Raw genomic sequence first — 16285 nt, 5'->3', positions numbered from 1 at the left:
GCAAAGCGTGAATTACAGAATTTGCTATGCATGAAAAGTGCGGGGTTTCCCAGAGCTCCCTTATTCAAGTACCAGCATTTTCTGGAACACCTGGAGAGCAAAGGAAGATGCTGAAGCTAGCAGCACCAAGAACCCACATCCTCAGCTCTTTAAGGAGGCCAGAGTGGTCAGAGGAGACTCTAAAGATAGTGTGCTTGTAGTCAGAAACATTGCCAGGGGATGTAAGTAGAAGAGATGAAGAGATCAATGAAGAAACAGGCAAGGACTACACCCGGGACTTGACAGGGTGTCGAGTGAGCCCGGCCACTGACTGGCAGTCTTCTCCGATGCACGAAGGGCTGTTTGCAAGTGTGCATGATGGAGACGCCTTCAGTGTCAGGTGCGGGTGCTCAGCCTCAGCTGTTGAAATAGATGTGCTTACTCCTCTCAGAGCCTGAGAGTGCGCCTCTTCATGGGCGAACTGGACCCTCGGGGACGGGAGGGCCTGGGGGGTGCTGGGAAGGCGATGATGCTTGAGAGCAGAAGGTGGCTGTCTTCTTTGCATTGCGGGGAGACTCTTTAAAAAGAACCATCTCAGTGTTTGCATCCAGGTGAAGGTGCACTGCATCCCCTGATCACTGCTGTCTTCCCTGAGGCGTTAGCTTCAAGGGCCTTTAAAAGAAACTTGGCCTCATTCCTCCCTGGAGGGAGAAGAGATCTGATACCCAGGCAAACCCAGGTGACACATGACTGAAGTGGTATTTGAATCTCTGTAGCAAGGCAATGCAAGACAAACTGTAAAACAGACACCATTGGCATCCACACGGTGGGCTTTGTGTTGCCAAATGGATCTTCTTTTAGGGCAGAACTAAGATTGAATATGGATTCTTCCCCCGAGGAGCTATGGTTAGGATTTTGTTCAGGACTGACTGGGGTTCCGGCTGTAAACAGGCAAATGTGTCAGCACACATTAGAGTCAATCACAGGCCCTTGCAGTTTCAGTGGTAAATAGCTCGGATACAGCTCTAGAAGGCCACTGGCGTGTTCCCCTGTGTCATAGAGATAGCATCCCCATCTGATCTGGCTGCACGTTGCTCCTCTTGCCATGCTGTTTGCATAACACCAACCTATCATGTGAGACTATGTCACCCTCGTGATGTCTAATCCCTCTTATGTGTATAAACGCACTCTGTGATGCTGGCACAATGCTTCCTGAGGGATTTCTGAATAAACCCTGTTTTGAAGCAATGTATGACTGTTAGGCTTTTGACAAAATGATAAAAACTGGCCTTAAGATTCTTCCTTGGTTTCTGCTGTCTTAGTGGGTTCGTGTGTGGCTGTGAACTAACTGAAATTCTTTTGCAAGCTAAGGTGAGCAGCAAAGGCACATATCTGTTTCTGTACCGTGTCCCAAGTCATGGGCGCCAGGATCCATGTTGACTTACCATGTCTAAGTCTCCATGTAATGCTCCATAGTGTGATTCTAGGCAGTAAATAAGTGGGATTTAAAAAAAAAACACAACAACAACAAAACATAAAAGATCCAGGAAGCGAAAGCCTTTTGACAGTCTCTAAAGTAAATGAAAATGAGGATCGTTCTTGAGTATGTTTGAGGAGAGGGTTTATTGTAGATATGAGGGGGAGTTCAGCCAGAGGCATCTGGAAGGGTCCAGACTGAACCAGGCCATGAGAGAAGAGGTGGGGGAGAAGGTGGGGTGGGGATGGCAAGAGAGGAAGAGAAGAGGAGAGAGGGCAAGTGGACCAAGAGGGGAGCCAAGGACCACGAGTGTGTGGCAGGTTTATCCTGGAAAGAAGGTGGGTGAAGGGAAGGGAAGCCCTTGAGCTGAAGAAGTTAGGTAGGAGACAGTATGAGACATGGTGGGATGAGCCACAGGTCCTGGGTGAGCCTGGGTTTCTTTGGGATCTGACATGTGCACAGGGCAAAACCATTTTGCATTGGCCAACTACTGAGCATGGGGCCTGACGTTGAGCGAGGTTGATATACCCAGTGACACTTCAATCCTAGCAGGCATCACTTGCAAATAGCTTCTTGGTTAGGGGTGGGACTTTATGTCCACCTCCCCTTTCCTCTGTGCTGAGACTCTGTGTGAACTGTGCAGTTACAGGCTCTGTGAGCTCATATGTGCATCGACCATGTTGTATCTGGAAGACTCCATCTTTTGGATGCTTTGTTGTTTTGTTTGTTTTGGCATTTTTTATATATTTTGGGCATTTATTGTGAGTTTTTTCTTTTGAAATTATAATTACATCATTTCTCCCTTCTCCTTTCTCCCTTCAAACTGTCCAATGTACCTTCCTTGTTCTCTTTGAAAGTCATGTCATTAATGGTTGTTACATAAAATCCATCAAAGTTAAAAAAAGAATCTCTTGGAAAAAAAGATTTATTTTCAATCAGGTATGATAGCCCATATTTTTAATCCCAGGTCTCAGAGGCAGACGCAGGCAGATCTCTGAACCTGAGGCCAATCTAGTCTACTTGGTGAGTTCCAGGACAGTCAGTGCTGCACAGAGAGAGCCTATCTGAAACAAAGTGTTTATTTTTTTATGGGTATGAACATTTGCCAGGATAAGTTTGTGTACAGCATGCATGCCTGATGCCCAAGGGGACCAGAAGAGGGCATTGGATCCTCTGGAACTGGAGTGACAGACGGCTGAGAGTCATCATATAGGTTCTGGGAACCAAACTTGGGTCCTCTGCAGGAGCAGGAAGTGCTTTTGCCTGAGTCATATCTCCAGCCTTGGGCTCTGCTGTGGGTTTTACCTTGTTTTGTTTGTTTTTTATTTATTGGCTTTATATTTTTTTTCATACAATATATGTTGATCATCTTTCCCCTTCCCCACCTTCTCTTAGATCCCACCCCCCTTCCTACCTATTCTACTTCATTCTTTGTCTCTCAAGGCCTTAAGGCCTCAACTCTACACGAAGAACTACAGGCAACTAAGGAATGCTGAACATGGGAGAAACAGTCTTCTCTGAAGAGATCACAATGATTGTTTATCTGACACCAAATGCTCAGCCCTGTCAACATGCATACGAATAATGTTATACAGACAGCATAGTCTGATTTTAGAAATAGATACATGGATTTTTTTCATCATGCATTCCGATTCCACTCATCTCTGCCCTTGCAACCTTCCCCTCAAAACAAACCCAAAACACAAACAAAACATAGCAAAACAGAGAGAGAGAGAGAGAGAGAGGGAGAGGGAGAGGGAGAGGGAGAGGGAGAGGGAGAGAGAGAGAATCTTGTGGGAGCTGTGGTGTGGCTCGTTGAATCACGTTTACTCTATAGTTCATCCATCATTACTTACAAGTGTTCATTACCGCGAGTCATTGGGCTGCCTCAAGGCCTTTGGCTTCTGCTACACCACTGATCTCACTGGGGCTTCTCCTGGACATTCTGTTGTTCTGGATCATGGAGATCCTGTTGTTTTGGATCTGTAGGTTTGTCTCCTTCACCTGCTCCAACAGTTCACAGATGAGGTGGATGCTGGACTAGGCCAACTTATAGCTCTGGTTCTGGGACTGGATGGTAGCTGGTGATCAGCCCACCAGCTTTCCTTCATTGCCACTACCCAGATGAGCTCTCCAGCGCCGCCTGGGCTACCTCACCCAGCGTAGCCTACAGCAATGGGGCCCGTTCTCCTGCTTCAGGTCTTCGGATCTGGGTCACCCATACTCACACCACCAGGGTCAAGGTGCAGGGCTCTCTCTCACAATTGCTGTAGGGCGCAACTAGGGAGGTCAGCTCTTCTGCTCTTAACCCGATAACCCACTTAGTTGTATAAACACACTCTGAGATCCCACTACGTAGCCTAGAGCGGTGGCACATAGCTGGGCACGCGTGGGAAGAAAGGCAGTCGGCAGAGCGAAAGGTAGGGACCAACGATCTTTCGGATTACTCAGCTCTGATTTGCTGGAGTTCGTGGGGAAAGGACAGAGAGATTGCCGCTATCCCACATTGCTTTACTTCTGGTCTCTTAGGAAAAGGAGCACTGAGAACCTTTTATTCGCCCTTCAGGATTGATTCCAGCCATCCTAGGCAGGAGAATATTTGTTCTATTAAGAAAAACCCTCTGGGCACAGAAATTCAATTTCTCTTTTAGTAGTTGTGGTTTGTTCCACAGTGTGGAAATGCTTGTATCTGATGTGTTTCCTTTCCTTTTTAAAAAATATATTTGGATTAATTCCTTAAGAATGTCACACAGTGTATTTTGATCCTATTCGCTTTCCACTCTTTCCCCAATTCTTCTCAAATCCACACCTCCACCCCCAACTCCTCCCAACTTCGTGTCCTCTTTTTTTTTTTTTTTAAATAACTTGAAGGATCCAATTTGTGCTGCATACACATACACACACACACACACACACACACACACACACGTATATGTGTGTGTATATATGTACTCATATGGGTGGCGTATAGTAGACCTACCAGGGCCACATCCTTAAAAAACCCAACTGTCACTCCCCAGAAGCCATCAGCTGTCAGAAGCTCCTCAGTTAATGGTGGGATCTGGCTTGCGAGGCGGGTCTCTTCTTCCATGCTAGGATGCTGTTCTTATGCAGGTCTTGTGAAGGCGAGCATAGCTGCGGTGAGCTCATGGACTCAGCAGTCTTGTCCTGTCCAGAAGGCCGTTTCTCTCATGCTGGCCCCAACCTCTTGCTCTTAGAATATTTCTGCCACCTCTTCTGTGATGGTCCTTGAACCTAAGTGTAAGGGCCACATACATATACCAGTAGTGGGTGAGAGTGTCATAGACACACTTGTGCTTTGACCAGTTAGGAGTCTTTGGCTTAAACACTGTCCACGGAACCTTTGTGTTTCCTTAAATGTCTCTCATGAGGACAGAGAGCAGCACTGCTTAATGTATAGGCACAGGGATATAAGTTCAGAGATCAGTTTGATACTATGTCTGTTTAGCAAAATGATAACAGTAGGTTACCCCTGGGACATGTGTGCTCCCCAAGCATGGGTCCTTGGCCAGATTCATAGTGCCAGGTATGTGTTTTCTCCTATGGAATTCAGTTCAACCAGAAATCAGTTGGTTACGCCCATATCGTTCAAACCGCCTTTGTACCAGTTTGGCATATTCACAGCACTGGTCATTGTGGTGATCACAGCTGGGAAGGCTATTGATGACTTCACACCCCAGCAGCCTACATAGCACCTTCCTCTCCTACTTGACCAAAGTGTGTGGTATCTTCAGCAACAGGGTCTTACCCCCCAAGTTTTGGTGACCAACCCCGGCCTGTGTTGTTTTTGGAGAGGTCTCTGGGTTGCCCCCGACATGCGTAACTCAATGGAAAGCAGCCCATATCTGACACTAGGCTTTGTATTTGGCATCCTATGGCCCATGAGAAGAGCATGAGCCCTTATGTAGGGCAACTCCAATTAAACTCTTTCATATGAATATATGTATATACTTAGGAAGCTTCTAAAATAGGTTTCCATATAGCTTTTCTAAACATCCTTAGAGTTAATTATCCTTCCTCCTCTACCTTCCTCTCCCATTCACAGGTGATATGAAAGGGGAGGGAGGTTTAGGTGGGGGTGTGTTGCTTTCTATATAAGTGTACTTCTATAGCTCATTTTTATTGAATATAGCATGCATATAGTAAAATGCATAAGCTTAATGTGTACAATTTATAAGCATTTACAAATGCGCACAAATATGTAACCACCTCCCACTGCCTTAGAAGCCTTCGTCTTGCACCCGTTTAGCCAGTGCTATGTGCACAACAGTAGGCACCATCCCGACTTCAGTAAGCATGGATTGGAATTGCAGGCCTTTGAACCTCAGGTGCATAAGACCATACAGTACTGTTTTCACCCAGCCCCTTTTCCGTATTATTGTGTCTGGGGAACTCATTCACAGTGTTTGGGTGTAGCAGTTTTGTGTATAGTTATATAGTATGTATTCATTGTATTGTTGGTAAGTGTTTGGGCTTATAGTATGTATAGCAGTTTTGTGTATAGTTATATAGAATGTATTCATTGTATTGTTGGTAAGCGTTTGGACTGCTTTCAGTTAGGGGTTATTATCAACATTACAGATATCTGCTGCCTGTGTCCCTATTATTTGTTAGGTAATTTAGATATGGGTCATAGGGTGTGGCATATAGTTTTAGACGGCCTTACAAACCACGCTTCTAAAATTATAGTAACAATTTTATACTCATAGTAGCTCGCCAGAGGTAAAATCATTGTTCTTTCTCATGAATTAGCTCTTCTGTTGGGCATGGAAAGATATCTTGTTGCCGTTTTAATTGCATTTCCCAGTGGTTAATGATGTCTGGTATTCTCTTTGCAGTGTTTAATGGCACTCCTTTCGGGAACTGCCCGTTCAAGTCTTTGCCTGTTTTTTCTTTTTTACTTCTTGATTTATAGGAGTTCCTCCAGATAGCTCTGTTGTCTGTATGTAGTTCAGGGTCTTCTTCTATTTTATGACTTGCCTTTTAACTCTCTTAATGATTTTTAGTGAGGGAAGTTTTAAATTTGATAGTTGATTTTTTTCTTTTATGTTATAGTCAAGAAATCTTCATCTAACACAGGTCTTGAGAACATTCTCTGTATTTCCTTTTAGACATTTTACTGCTTTACCCTATGATCCACCTGGGATAAGATTCTTATGCGGAACTGGAGTTTTATTGCCATAAATCAAAAAACTATGGTTCTGCTCTGTGAGCACTTCCTGTAGATCAGATGGCAATGGTGTACAGCTGGGCGGTGTGTGCACTTCTCGTAGATCAGATGGCAGTGGTGCACAGCTGGGCCGTGTGTGCACTTCCCATAGATCAGATGGCAGTGTGCAGAGCTGGGTGGTGTCAGGCCAGTAAGGAAAAAACATGGGTAGGTGATCAAAAAGGACAGAGGGAATGAGTGCCAGGTATTTATTTCCCTGAAGACTCATTTTGGGCTGGATTGCCCAAGACCACAGGCCGTTATGGGTCCCACAAGCAAGTTATCTCTTCTAGTTCTCTTTTTGAGGCTTCTCTCATGGCTTCTAACAATGGTACTACATCACCCAGTGTTTCTCTGCACCCTTCCGTACTTTTGTTAAACTCTGCATATTGTGCAAGATGCATGGGTCATCGCTTCACTGTCAAGACTCTGCTTACTCCAGAAACAGAAGAAAAAGAATGTTCTGGGCAGCTCAGAAACCAGAATCAGCTGTCCTGCAAAAACCTTGATAGGTCTTCTTAAAGAATGTACCCCTGACTAGCCCTGCCTGGGGACAGTACAGGGGCTCCATCTTTTCCCCTCTGGTACCATTGGGGCCATCTGGGGACTGTTTATGACTTAAGTAGAATTGGGAGTCTTAAAGTATATCCCTCGATGACAGCAGGCATTTTAGCTATGAGCGATCTTTTTCACTTTGTGCCTTGAGTTGGTCGCGGAACGGGCACTGCTGTGCCTGTGCTTGCAACCCAGCCGCAGCCGCAGCACCGCCTGAGGATGCTGGAAGGCGGGGTGAGAATGCCAGACAGCAACAAAGTAACGTAGTAATAAAATTACTGCTCTTGAACAATGAGAGTTGAGACAGTTCCGGAGAGAGCAGCCTCAAGCTATGGCAAATGAGAATGATCCTAATTCTTCAGTGAGTCCAACACTTAAGTGGTTTAACTCCTCTTTCGACAGTCGGGCTATTTAGTTGTCTGCTTTCAGAATTAATTTTGGAACGACATCTGTAGAACTGCGGAGGACTGAGTTTTTTGCACCAAAATAGAAATCAGGTCCCGAATGTCATTTGATGACAACAGTAATTAACCTGGATCACACATCAGCCCTTCCAGCAAACATGACAGTCCTAGAATTGTTTGGAGATTAAAGTGAGAATGTCAATAGCAAGTAAGAGAGCATCATATATTTCACGTGAGCTTACCTGCCTAACAAGTAAGTAGCAAATGGACTCCTACACGAGGAACCCACTTTTTCTAGGATGTGGCTAAACCTGTCCATTTCTGTGCCGACGTAGGTGAGCCGAGCCTTTTGTTTAATCTCACCTAGTACAGATGTGGTGTTTGTCTTTTCTTCCCAGCTTCTCCTTTCACCAGCTGTCCAGCTGCTGTGCACAGGGCATGATACCCCCTCGGCCACGTGCCCTGGGAGATCATGAAAAACAGTGCCCGTGTTGCATGCTTGCCACACATTATTTTTGCTAAAAACAAAATACAAATATTAAAAAATCCCAACTTCTGGCTATTTTTAAAGCATGAGATGATTTGAGAACAACCAGCCCTTTACTCTAGCATGGTGATCCTCGCCTTTGATGAAGGGATCAGTAGGAAGCCATGGCGTCCACCAGTCAGCCTCCCTCACTATGTGGCCCACCTGTTCTATAACCATGTTTTGGCATGTGCCCAGCACTTTGGTTCTAGGCACCAATAACAAATAAGAGAAGTGACTGATTGCTCAGTTTTGTCACTGGCATAAGAAACCCCAAGCTCTAAGGGACTGGGGACCTCGCCCATCTGTCTTGGTATGTCTCTAGTGCTCTAGAAATGCTTATTGAATTAATTGGGAATTCTGTCTAGAGATGAACCTGGCAGTGGTCTGTGGGCTGCTTAAAGGAACATGCTGAACACTGGGATAAGCCTATAATCGTAGGTCTGAAAACAGGAAGTTAGACAAGACGGGACCCTGAGACACAATTGGAATAGAAGTCCATTGGATTGAAAGGCTGATGGAATGTGAAGGAGAAAAGGACAGGATGGTTTTGGAGCCTCAAAGAGTAATAGTGTGAGGCTGGAGAGATGGCTCGGCAGTTCAGAGGGTTTTTAGTTCTGTCATGAGGACCAGTGTTCAGGCCTCAGTACCCACATCAGACAGCTCACAAACACCCATAACGCCAGCTCCCAGGGATCCAATGCCTTCTTCTGGCCTCTAAGAGTGCGCGCGCGCGTGCGCGTGCGCGCGCGCACACACACACACACACACACACACACGTGCATACCTGTACATACACTCACAGACATGCATACATACATAGAGACATACATACATACTAAAAAAAATATGAAGTAGCAGTGCTGTTGACCCAGCTTTGAGGGTTGTAGGTAGATGCCGCAGGAAGTCTCTGCTATCCCAGTTCATTTTTGAATATGAAGGGAATCTGGGGCTTGATTATACAAAATCACTAAGTGCTAATGGTTGTTCCCAGAACTGACTCCTTGTGTTTTAACCCCAGAGCGAAGACCATCAAGAATACGGTGTCTGTGAACTTGGAGCTAACAGCAGAAGAATGGAAGAAGAAATATGAGAAGGAGAAAGAGAAGAACAAGGCCCTGAAGAGTGTCATCCAGCATCTGGAGATGGAGCTGAACAGGTGGAGGAATGGTGAGAATGAACCGCGCAGGGCTGACACAGGGCAGGCACTGTTTCCTTTCTGCGACTGTTGCATCCTGGAAGCCTCCCGAGGAAGGCGGTGATTGTGGAATTCAAGCATTTCCTATTTCTGTTATGACAAGTGTATTATTATTTTGTTTTACTAATATGTTTTATTATTCCTTGGCACCGAGCCATGTCTTGTTCCATCTTGCAGCCTATACAAGATATAGGCTATATCATGTGAGTGTGTGTGTGTGTGTGTGTGTGTGTGAGTATGATACAGCATATGGTATAGCCTATACACACCTATACACTGGTGTGGGCAAGGTGGCCTGAACCAATCTCTGTGTATGGAGGGTTCACATGTATTGGGAGGGTATACATGTATTGGGAGGTGTGTGTGTGTGTAGAACATGTGTGAGGGTTCATGTGTTTGCACATATATGTGGAGACTAGAGAACAGCTATGGGTGTTCTACCCAGGAGGACTTTGAGACAGGGTCTAGACTAGTGAACGAGCCCTCATGGGCCAGATGTCCACACCTCCCCAGCTCTGGGATTCTGAGTGCTTGCGACCATGCCTGGTATTTTCATGTGTATTACTGAGATGGAATTCAGGTCCTTGTGTTGAGCATCAAGCACTTGCTTGAGAGTGCAGTTTCCTCGCTGACCTGAACCTGTCCCTAGTGCGCTGCTTTCTGTACGCTACTGCCCTTCGTTCTCAGGGATCCTGGGTTGATGTTTATGGGACAGCGTCTGAGAGTTTGTTTTGACTCAAACAGATTGCTTTGACTAAATGAAAAAAATAGGATTTGTTTCAGTCTTGCTGTTTCTTTGGGGTTAAAAGTCACCTCAGGCAAGTACTTGTCTTTTCTAACCTGCCTCTCTGTCAAGTTCTTCTGAGTAAAAGAGAGAAGGCTAAAGAAACCCTGGTCTAAAATGGACTCTGACAGGCTTGCTTCATGACTAGCTTCCCCCCTTGGTGAACAGTCTCTCTGGTTTGTTCTATAGGAGAAAATATCTCAGAGAGCTGGCGTGCCACGGGTGGGTGGATTGTGGGAGAGGTGTTAGGAGTGGCTTCCAGATCCCAGGGCAGACGGATTATTTTGGTGACTTTAGCATTATGACAGAGCTCAGAAGGTAGCAGTCTGTTTTAATCTGGGAGCAAGGCAGGTTGGAGCTGTGTGTCAGAGGATGGGAATAGCTGGCAGTCATTTCTCCCTCAGATCCTTTGCTTCTCTGGGGTGTGAGTGTTTCAGCAGCTCCTGCAGCCTGTAGTGCCCTGAGGGTGGGAGCCTAGGAGCTGCTGAACACCCCTGGACGTAGCTTGCCTCTTTGCAACTGCGCAGTGAGCCGGAAGTCGATTGCTGGTGATGGTGTTTGCTGCTGCATCTTGCTAGCAAGGATTCAGTGTCAGTGGGCTGCTTATTTAATTCAGAAGCAGTTACGTGGCAAACAAGAATTCAAGAGAGGATCAAAAATTGACCCAGTAGCCTAAATAACAGGATTTTCCTCTTTTCAGAAGCGTTTCTAGCTACACATGTGTTTCCAAAGCTGCTAGAATAATTGAATAACTCAGCACCTGTGCTGGGTGACGATTCCGTGCAGATTGGCAGGGGCAGAGAAGTGGGAAGTGTAGAAAACAAGGTAGGCGGAGGCTCTGGGCAGCTTTGCTGCATTGCTGGAATCCTTTTGGGTCAGTTCCTGGTGGGATGACTTGGCCATTTAGCAAAGCCCTCGGTGAAAGGTTGGCCCACTGGCCTTAGAAGCGTTGTGAGTTGGGAATTTCCCATCTTTTGCCTAACTCTAGCAGCCCAGTCCTTCATCCCACATCCGGTGCCACCCTGTGGAACCTGCCCTGCCTCTTTGCCTGGTTTCCTGCATGCCTAACGTTATTTTGGGGTCCTATATCCCACTCTTGGCCCAGGCACATGCCGTCCCTTTAACTGGTCGTCCCACTTCATCCCCATTGTACGTCTTTAAAAAGTACGATTTTCTGTGTCGATTGTTGGGAGCCTACATAAACCTTTAAGCTACATAATTTGGGGAAAGTAAGGCATAGATCTGACCATCTGGAGTTCAGGGACTTCCTGATCTTTCGGTAGTGGTTGAAGGCCCAGGGAGAGGCAAGGCCCCATAGTGATGGGCGGAGAGAAGAGGGGAAGCAGAGATTGGCGGAGCCCCACAGCCTATGGCCTTGTAACCACTGGACGGCTGAGATGGGAGAAGGTTCTGCAGACACCCTTGCTAATATTTGTATTGTAGAAGAGACTTTTTTTCCTTTGGAGACAGCAGTCTTTAAAATGCAGAGAACATTGCCTGATAGAGACTATAGGTGGAACTCTGTATAGGTGGAACTACTCTAGGGGAGCGTAGTGAGGCAGGGTAAGGAGATGTGTCACTGGTCAGCTGTGCGGCATGTGATGTGTTGGCATATACTACATGCATAACACACCAGGGCCAGGCTTTGTTCTCCTCTCAGGCGTTAATGGCCCCTTGGTCTCTGGGAGAGCTGTAATCTTCTTTTGTGTGTGACAAGGTTTCTCTTTGTAACAGCCCTTGCTGTCCTGAACCTCACTATGTAGACCAGGCTGGCCTCGAACTCACAGAGTGAGTGCTGGGATTAAGGCATGAGTCACCAACCATCTAGTAAGAGCTATTCTTTCTTTTATTTTATTTTATTTTATTTTATTTTATTTTATTTATTTATTTGGCTTTTTGAGGCAGGGTTTCTCTGTAGCTTTGGAGCCTATCCTGGAAGAGAGCTGTAATCTTAACCCAAGTCCAGTCCCTTCTATTATCAAGGAATGTTGATAATATTCCTACACATAAAGCAAGCACTAGTGATTGCATGCAGGTCAATGGGATGCATGAGAAAGTGTCGTCCCAGAGGGGGAGTGGGCTGAAAGCCCTTTGGTGCTGTCCTGCCCTGGTCCTTATACTTGAGTCCTGAGGCTTGATAGACTTATAGAGAAAAAACTAGGCTGGAGACAGCGTCAGCTCTCTCCACTCGAATCAGAGTGGCAGGATATTGCTGGGTTCCTTTTGAAATATGGCATTCGTGCATTGCGTCTAAACTTCTAGAAGGCAGCTGTTTTATTTACTTCAACATTCCTTGGGTATCGATATCTCCACACTGGGATCCGAACACGTTCTGGGAGCCCTGCCAATGTGTGCCTACCCCGTGAAAGGTATTTCTTACTTGCATGGTGTGCTTATACTGCAGAAGTTTCACTCCTCTATTCCAGCTGTGAGAGAGTAAGGAAGATGTTGCATGTGTGTGCAGATGTGCCTGAAAACTTTGGGGCTTTCTTCACTTGCTGTCGTAGAGAATGCAGGGGCAATACAAGGCGGGAGGAGATCAGTTGCCAATCAGATGCGGGCAGATGAATGAATAAATGAGGACACCTGTCTTACCCAGTTGGTAATGACAAGACATTGCCCAAGAAAGAGGCATTCCCAGACAAGCAGCGCTGAAAAGTCATACAATCCTAACTACCCTATCACATGCCTCGAGGCTCCTCCAAGGTCGGACCACTCCTACCTCCGCCTGGGCCAATTTTCAACCTCCGAAGTTTGATTGACAGCATGCACTGAAAGTTTGTGTTCTTTCCAAAGTACATGTTGAAACCACAATTCCCGCCGTGATGGTAGTAGGAGGTGGTTTCTGTAGGAGTTGTCCTGGTTACGATTTCTACTGCTGTGATGAAACACCTCAGCTGAAAGCTACGTGGGGAGGAAAGGGTTTATCGGGCTTACACTTCTGTATTGTGGTCCATCACTGAAAGGAGTCAGGGCAGGAACTCATACAAGGGCAGGATCCTGGAGGCAGGGGCTGATGCAGAGGCTATGGAGCTGCTTACTGGCTTGCTGCCCATGGCTTGTTCAGCCTGCTTTCTTATATAACCCAGGACCGCCAACCCAAAGGTGGCCCCACCCACAACAGACTTGGCTCTCCCGCATTAATTACTAATTAAGACAATAATTAAGATTAAATAAGGCCTGAAGCGAAGCCTTATAGAGGCATTTTCTAAATTGAGGTTCCCATCTCTCAAATGACAAGAGTCTATATCAAGTTGACATAAACCTAGCCAGCACGGGAGGTGATTATTTCTTGAGAATTGGTGCCTTATGTGATTCCCATGAGACTGTGCTTCAAGAGATGTCGTCTGCAAACCTGGAAGAGCTCCCCCAGTCCCATCCAAGGTCAGGGCTGTGTTGCCACTATGATCTCAGTCTTCCAACTTCTAAGTTATGGGAAATGATTCTGCTGCTTAGAAGACCCCAGCCGGTGGTACTTTGTCATAGTAGCTCCAAGTGACTAAGATAGCAGCCCCTTCAGCATCGCAAGCTGTGTGGTTCTTTCCTGCATACACACACAATTGGGCCTTCGTTCTCAAAAGAGGACCTGTGACGAGGAGCATATATTCTGCAAGTTCATTTTGGCATTGCTATTGAGGGATGCTAGCTCTGTGCACGTGTATAGGGACCTAAGGAGAGGCCACACCTTCTTGTTTGCTTTGGGGTTTTTTTGTTTGTTTTTTGGGGGACAGAATTGCTCTGTGTGGCCCAGGCTGGCCTGGAACTCAGATATCCATCTGCCTCTCACTCCTGAGTGCTGGGACTAAAGGTGTGCACCACCTCTGCTTGGCCACATCGTTGTTGTTGTTGTTATTATTATTGATATTATTATTATTACTATTACTATTAACAAGAGAGAGTCACCTCCCTGCCATGACTTAATTCTCCAAGAAGCCAGTTTCTTGTCCTCAGTTGCAAGTGCAGCCGTGATGGACCCTGCCCAGCTTGCACAGAAAGCCAGCCTGGGAAGAATATAAAGGGCTCACAGAATCCAAAAAGCACCCAAACACGAGGCCGGAGTGGTGACGACAGGACAGATTCTTTTCAGGGGTTCATTTTCCACATCGTTTTGGAGATTTGGAGGACCAGGATAGAAGTGGGGCGAATGTGCTGGGAAAGACTTTGAGTGGTTTAGTCCCTGGGGTGAAAGGCGAGAATCCTCTCTGTGGATGGTGCTCCACCTCCACATGGACGCCATGACACGCATATATGTATGTGGACGTACGCTACATAAATACGTAAATGTAATTTTTAAGAGAAATCAATGGCCAGCACTGTGGCTCGCGCCTGGAGCTCATACCTACATCACAGCTCCTCCCCCAGCTCCTAGGGCGGAAGAGGGAGAGTCCAGGTTACAGCCAGCTGGGCCGCAGACCGCCCCTGCCTCGAAAGGAGTCACGAGAGAGGGTATAGCGCTGTCTCTGTCTAGTCTCAGCTCCGTTACTGTTTTCTCTTTTCAAAATCATGGATAAGCGAATAAAAATGTAATTTCTTTGAAAAAGGAAAATACAAAGGGAAAATCAAACCAAAAAAACAAACCCAAATTGAAAATTGAAACTTATTTTCTTTTTGAGATTAATTTACTTCAGCATTTCTACCTTCTGTCTCCTCCCTCCAGACTCTCGGGCACTCCTCCTCCTTACTTTCTTTCAAATTCACGACTAATTTTTTCACTTTTGTCAAAACTCTAAAAGTTTTATATTTAGTGTGTGTGTGTGTGTGTGTGTGTGTGTGTGTGTGTGTGTATACACATGCATATATGCATGTACAAGCCACATTCGTCGTTCGAACGACAGAGGACAACTTTCAGGGGTTAGTACTCTCCCTCTGGGTCCCAGGGACTGAACTCGGGGGATAGGCTTGGCAACAGGCACCTTTACCTGCTAAGCCATGTTGTTGGCTCCTAAACCAAAATGTTTACAGAGGTCCATGTCAGAAAGAAAAAAAAAAAAACCTACAGAAGTCCAGGTGTCAGGCTGACAGGGGAAAGGCCATCTGGTATGTCTGCCGTCTCTCCTGTTGAATACCAAGAGATAAACTGAGTAGAGAAGGCTTTGATTTATGTCTTCTGTGGAAACCATGCTAGTAAATGCTTTCTTTTGTTTGACTTTCTGTAGATAGGATGTTGCTGTGTTGCCCAGGCTGGCTTTGACCTTTGATCCTCCTTCCTGCCTTAGCTTGCCAGAGTGCAGGAGTTTGAGGAGTGGATCACTGTGCCTGTTGAGATTTGCTCTTTCAGCCTCGAGTCTGTGAGAGATGCGGGTCTGCTCTTGGATTTGTAGGTGTGAGCTCACAGGAATGAGCGTTTCAGTCAGGATGTCTAATTTGCTTAGTTCGCCTTTCTTCCTCGGAGAGCGCAGCTAAACTAATTAGAACACCAACTGCTCAGCAAACCACGTGGCCTGCTCAAAAGGTCATGAATGTCAGAGGCCACAGGATCTGGTTAGCCAGTACATTAGAAAATTGCTCTAGACGGGATAAAGGGACATCAGGAGCTGCTTACAGTATTTTCAGGAACAAGGGTGAAGGATGCTATTTGTATGCAAAACAGTCTCATAAAGGAATGATTTTTTTTTTAACTTCACATTTATGTAATGACATCTTGTAGCCAGCTGCTCCTGCCCATCTGGCAACTTGACGATTTCCTCGTAGTGTCTCCCGTATAGAAGTTGCTTACCATCAGGTTTGCCGCTAGGCCTTTTTAATTGGCATTAAAACAAAACACCTCGTTGGCCAGATCTACAGTGGTTTCTGGTGGAAGCTGTGAGTGACCTGCAAATCCCTGCCCTGGAGTGGCTGAGAAAATGCAATTACCTCCCTGTGTTCTCCAGAGGCTCTGGGGACTCAACTTAGGAAAAGAATAACTAGCTTGTTGCTATTTCATGTGTGAAATTTTAATGATTTCCTGGCAGTCTAGTGGTATTCCTAAAGAAAAAAAAGGAACCAAATAAGCCCATTTTAGAATTTTTAACTAATAGACCTAATGAGATTTTGTTGTTGTTGGTGGTGGTGGTCTGCCATTCTCATGCCTCGAAACTGATGGATTTCCATTTTTGCAGAAATGTTATTTATGCTCTCTGGGGGTTTTCGTTT

At 45.9% G+C, this 16285-nt stretch overlaps 1 protein-coding gene across 1 annotated transcript in view; it reads left to right on the top strand.

The window, feature by feature from the left end:
• Nucleotides 1-16285, top strand: part of Kif5c (kinesin family member 5C) — a 153153-nt gene that overhangs the window by 79001 nt on the left and 57867 nt on the right. The window contains exon 11 of the mRNA XM_038337821.1: nt 9193-9341. Within this exon, the coding sequence (XP_038193749.1) occupies nt 9193-9341 (149 nt within the window). The remainder of the gene's footprint in view (nt 1-9192; nt 9342-16285) is intronic.

Source organism: Arvicola amphibius, chromosome 7, assembly GCF_903992535.2.
Source record: "Arvicola amphibius chromosome 7, mArvAmp1.2, whole genome shotgun sequence".
Classification (NCBI taxonomy): domain Eukaryota; kingdom Metazoa; phylum Chordata; class Mammalia; order Rodentia; family Cricetidae; genus Arvicola; species Arvicola amphibius.
The sequence above is the reverse complement of the archived record's forward strand: the minus strand, read 5'-3'. Positions and strand labels throughout refer to the sequence as shown.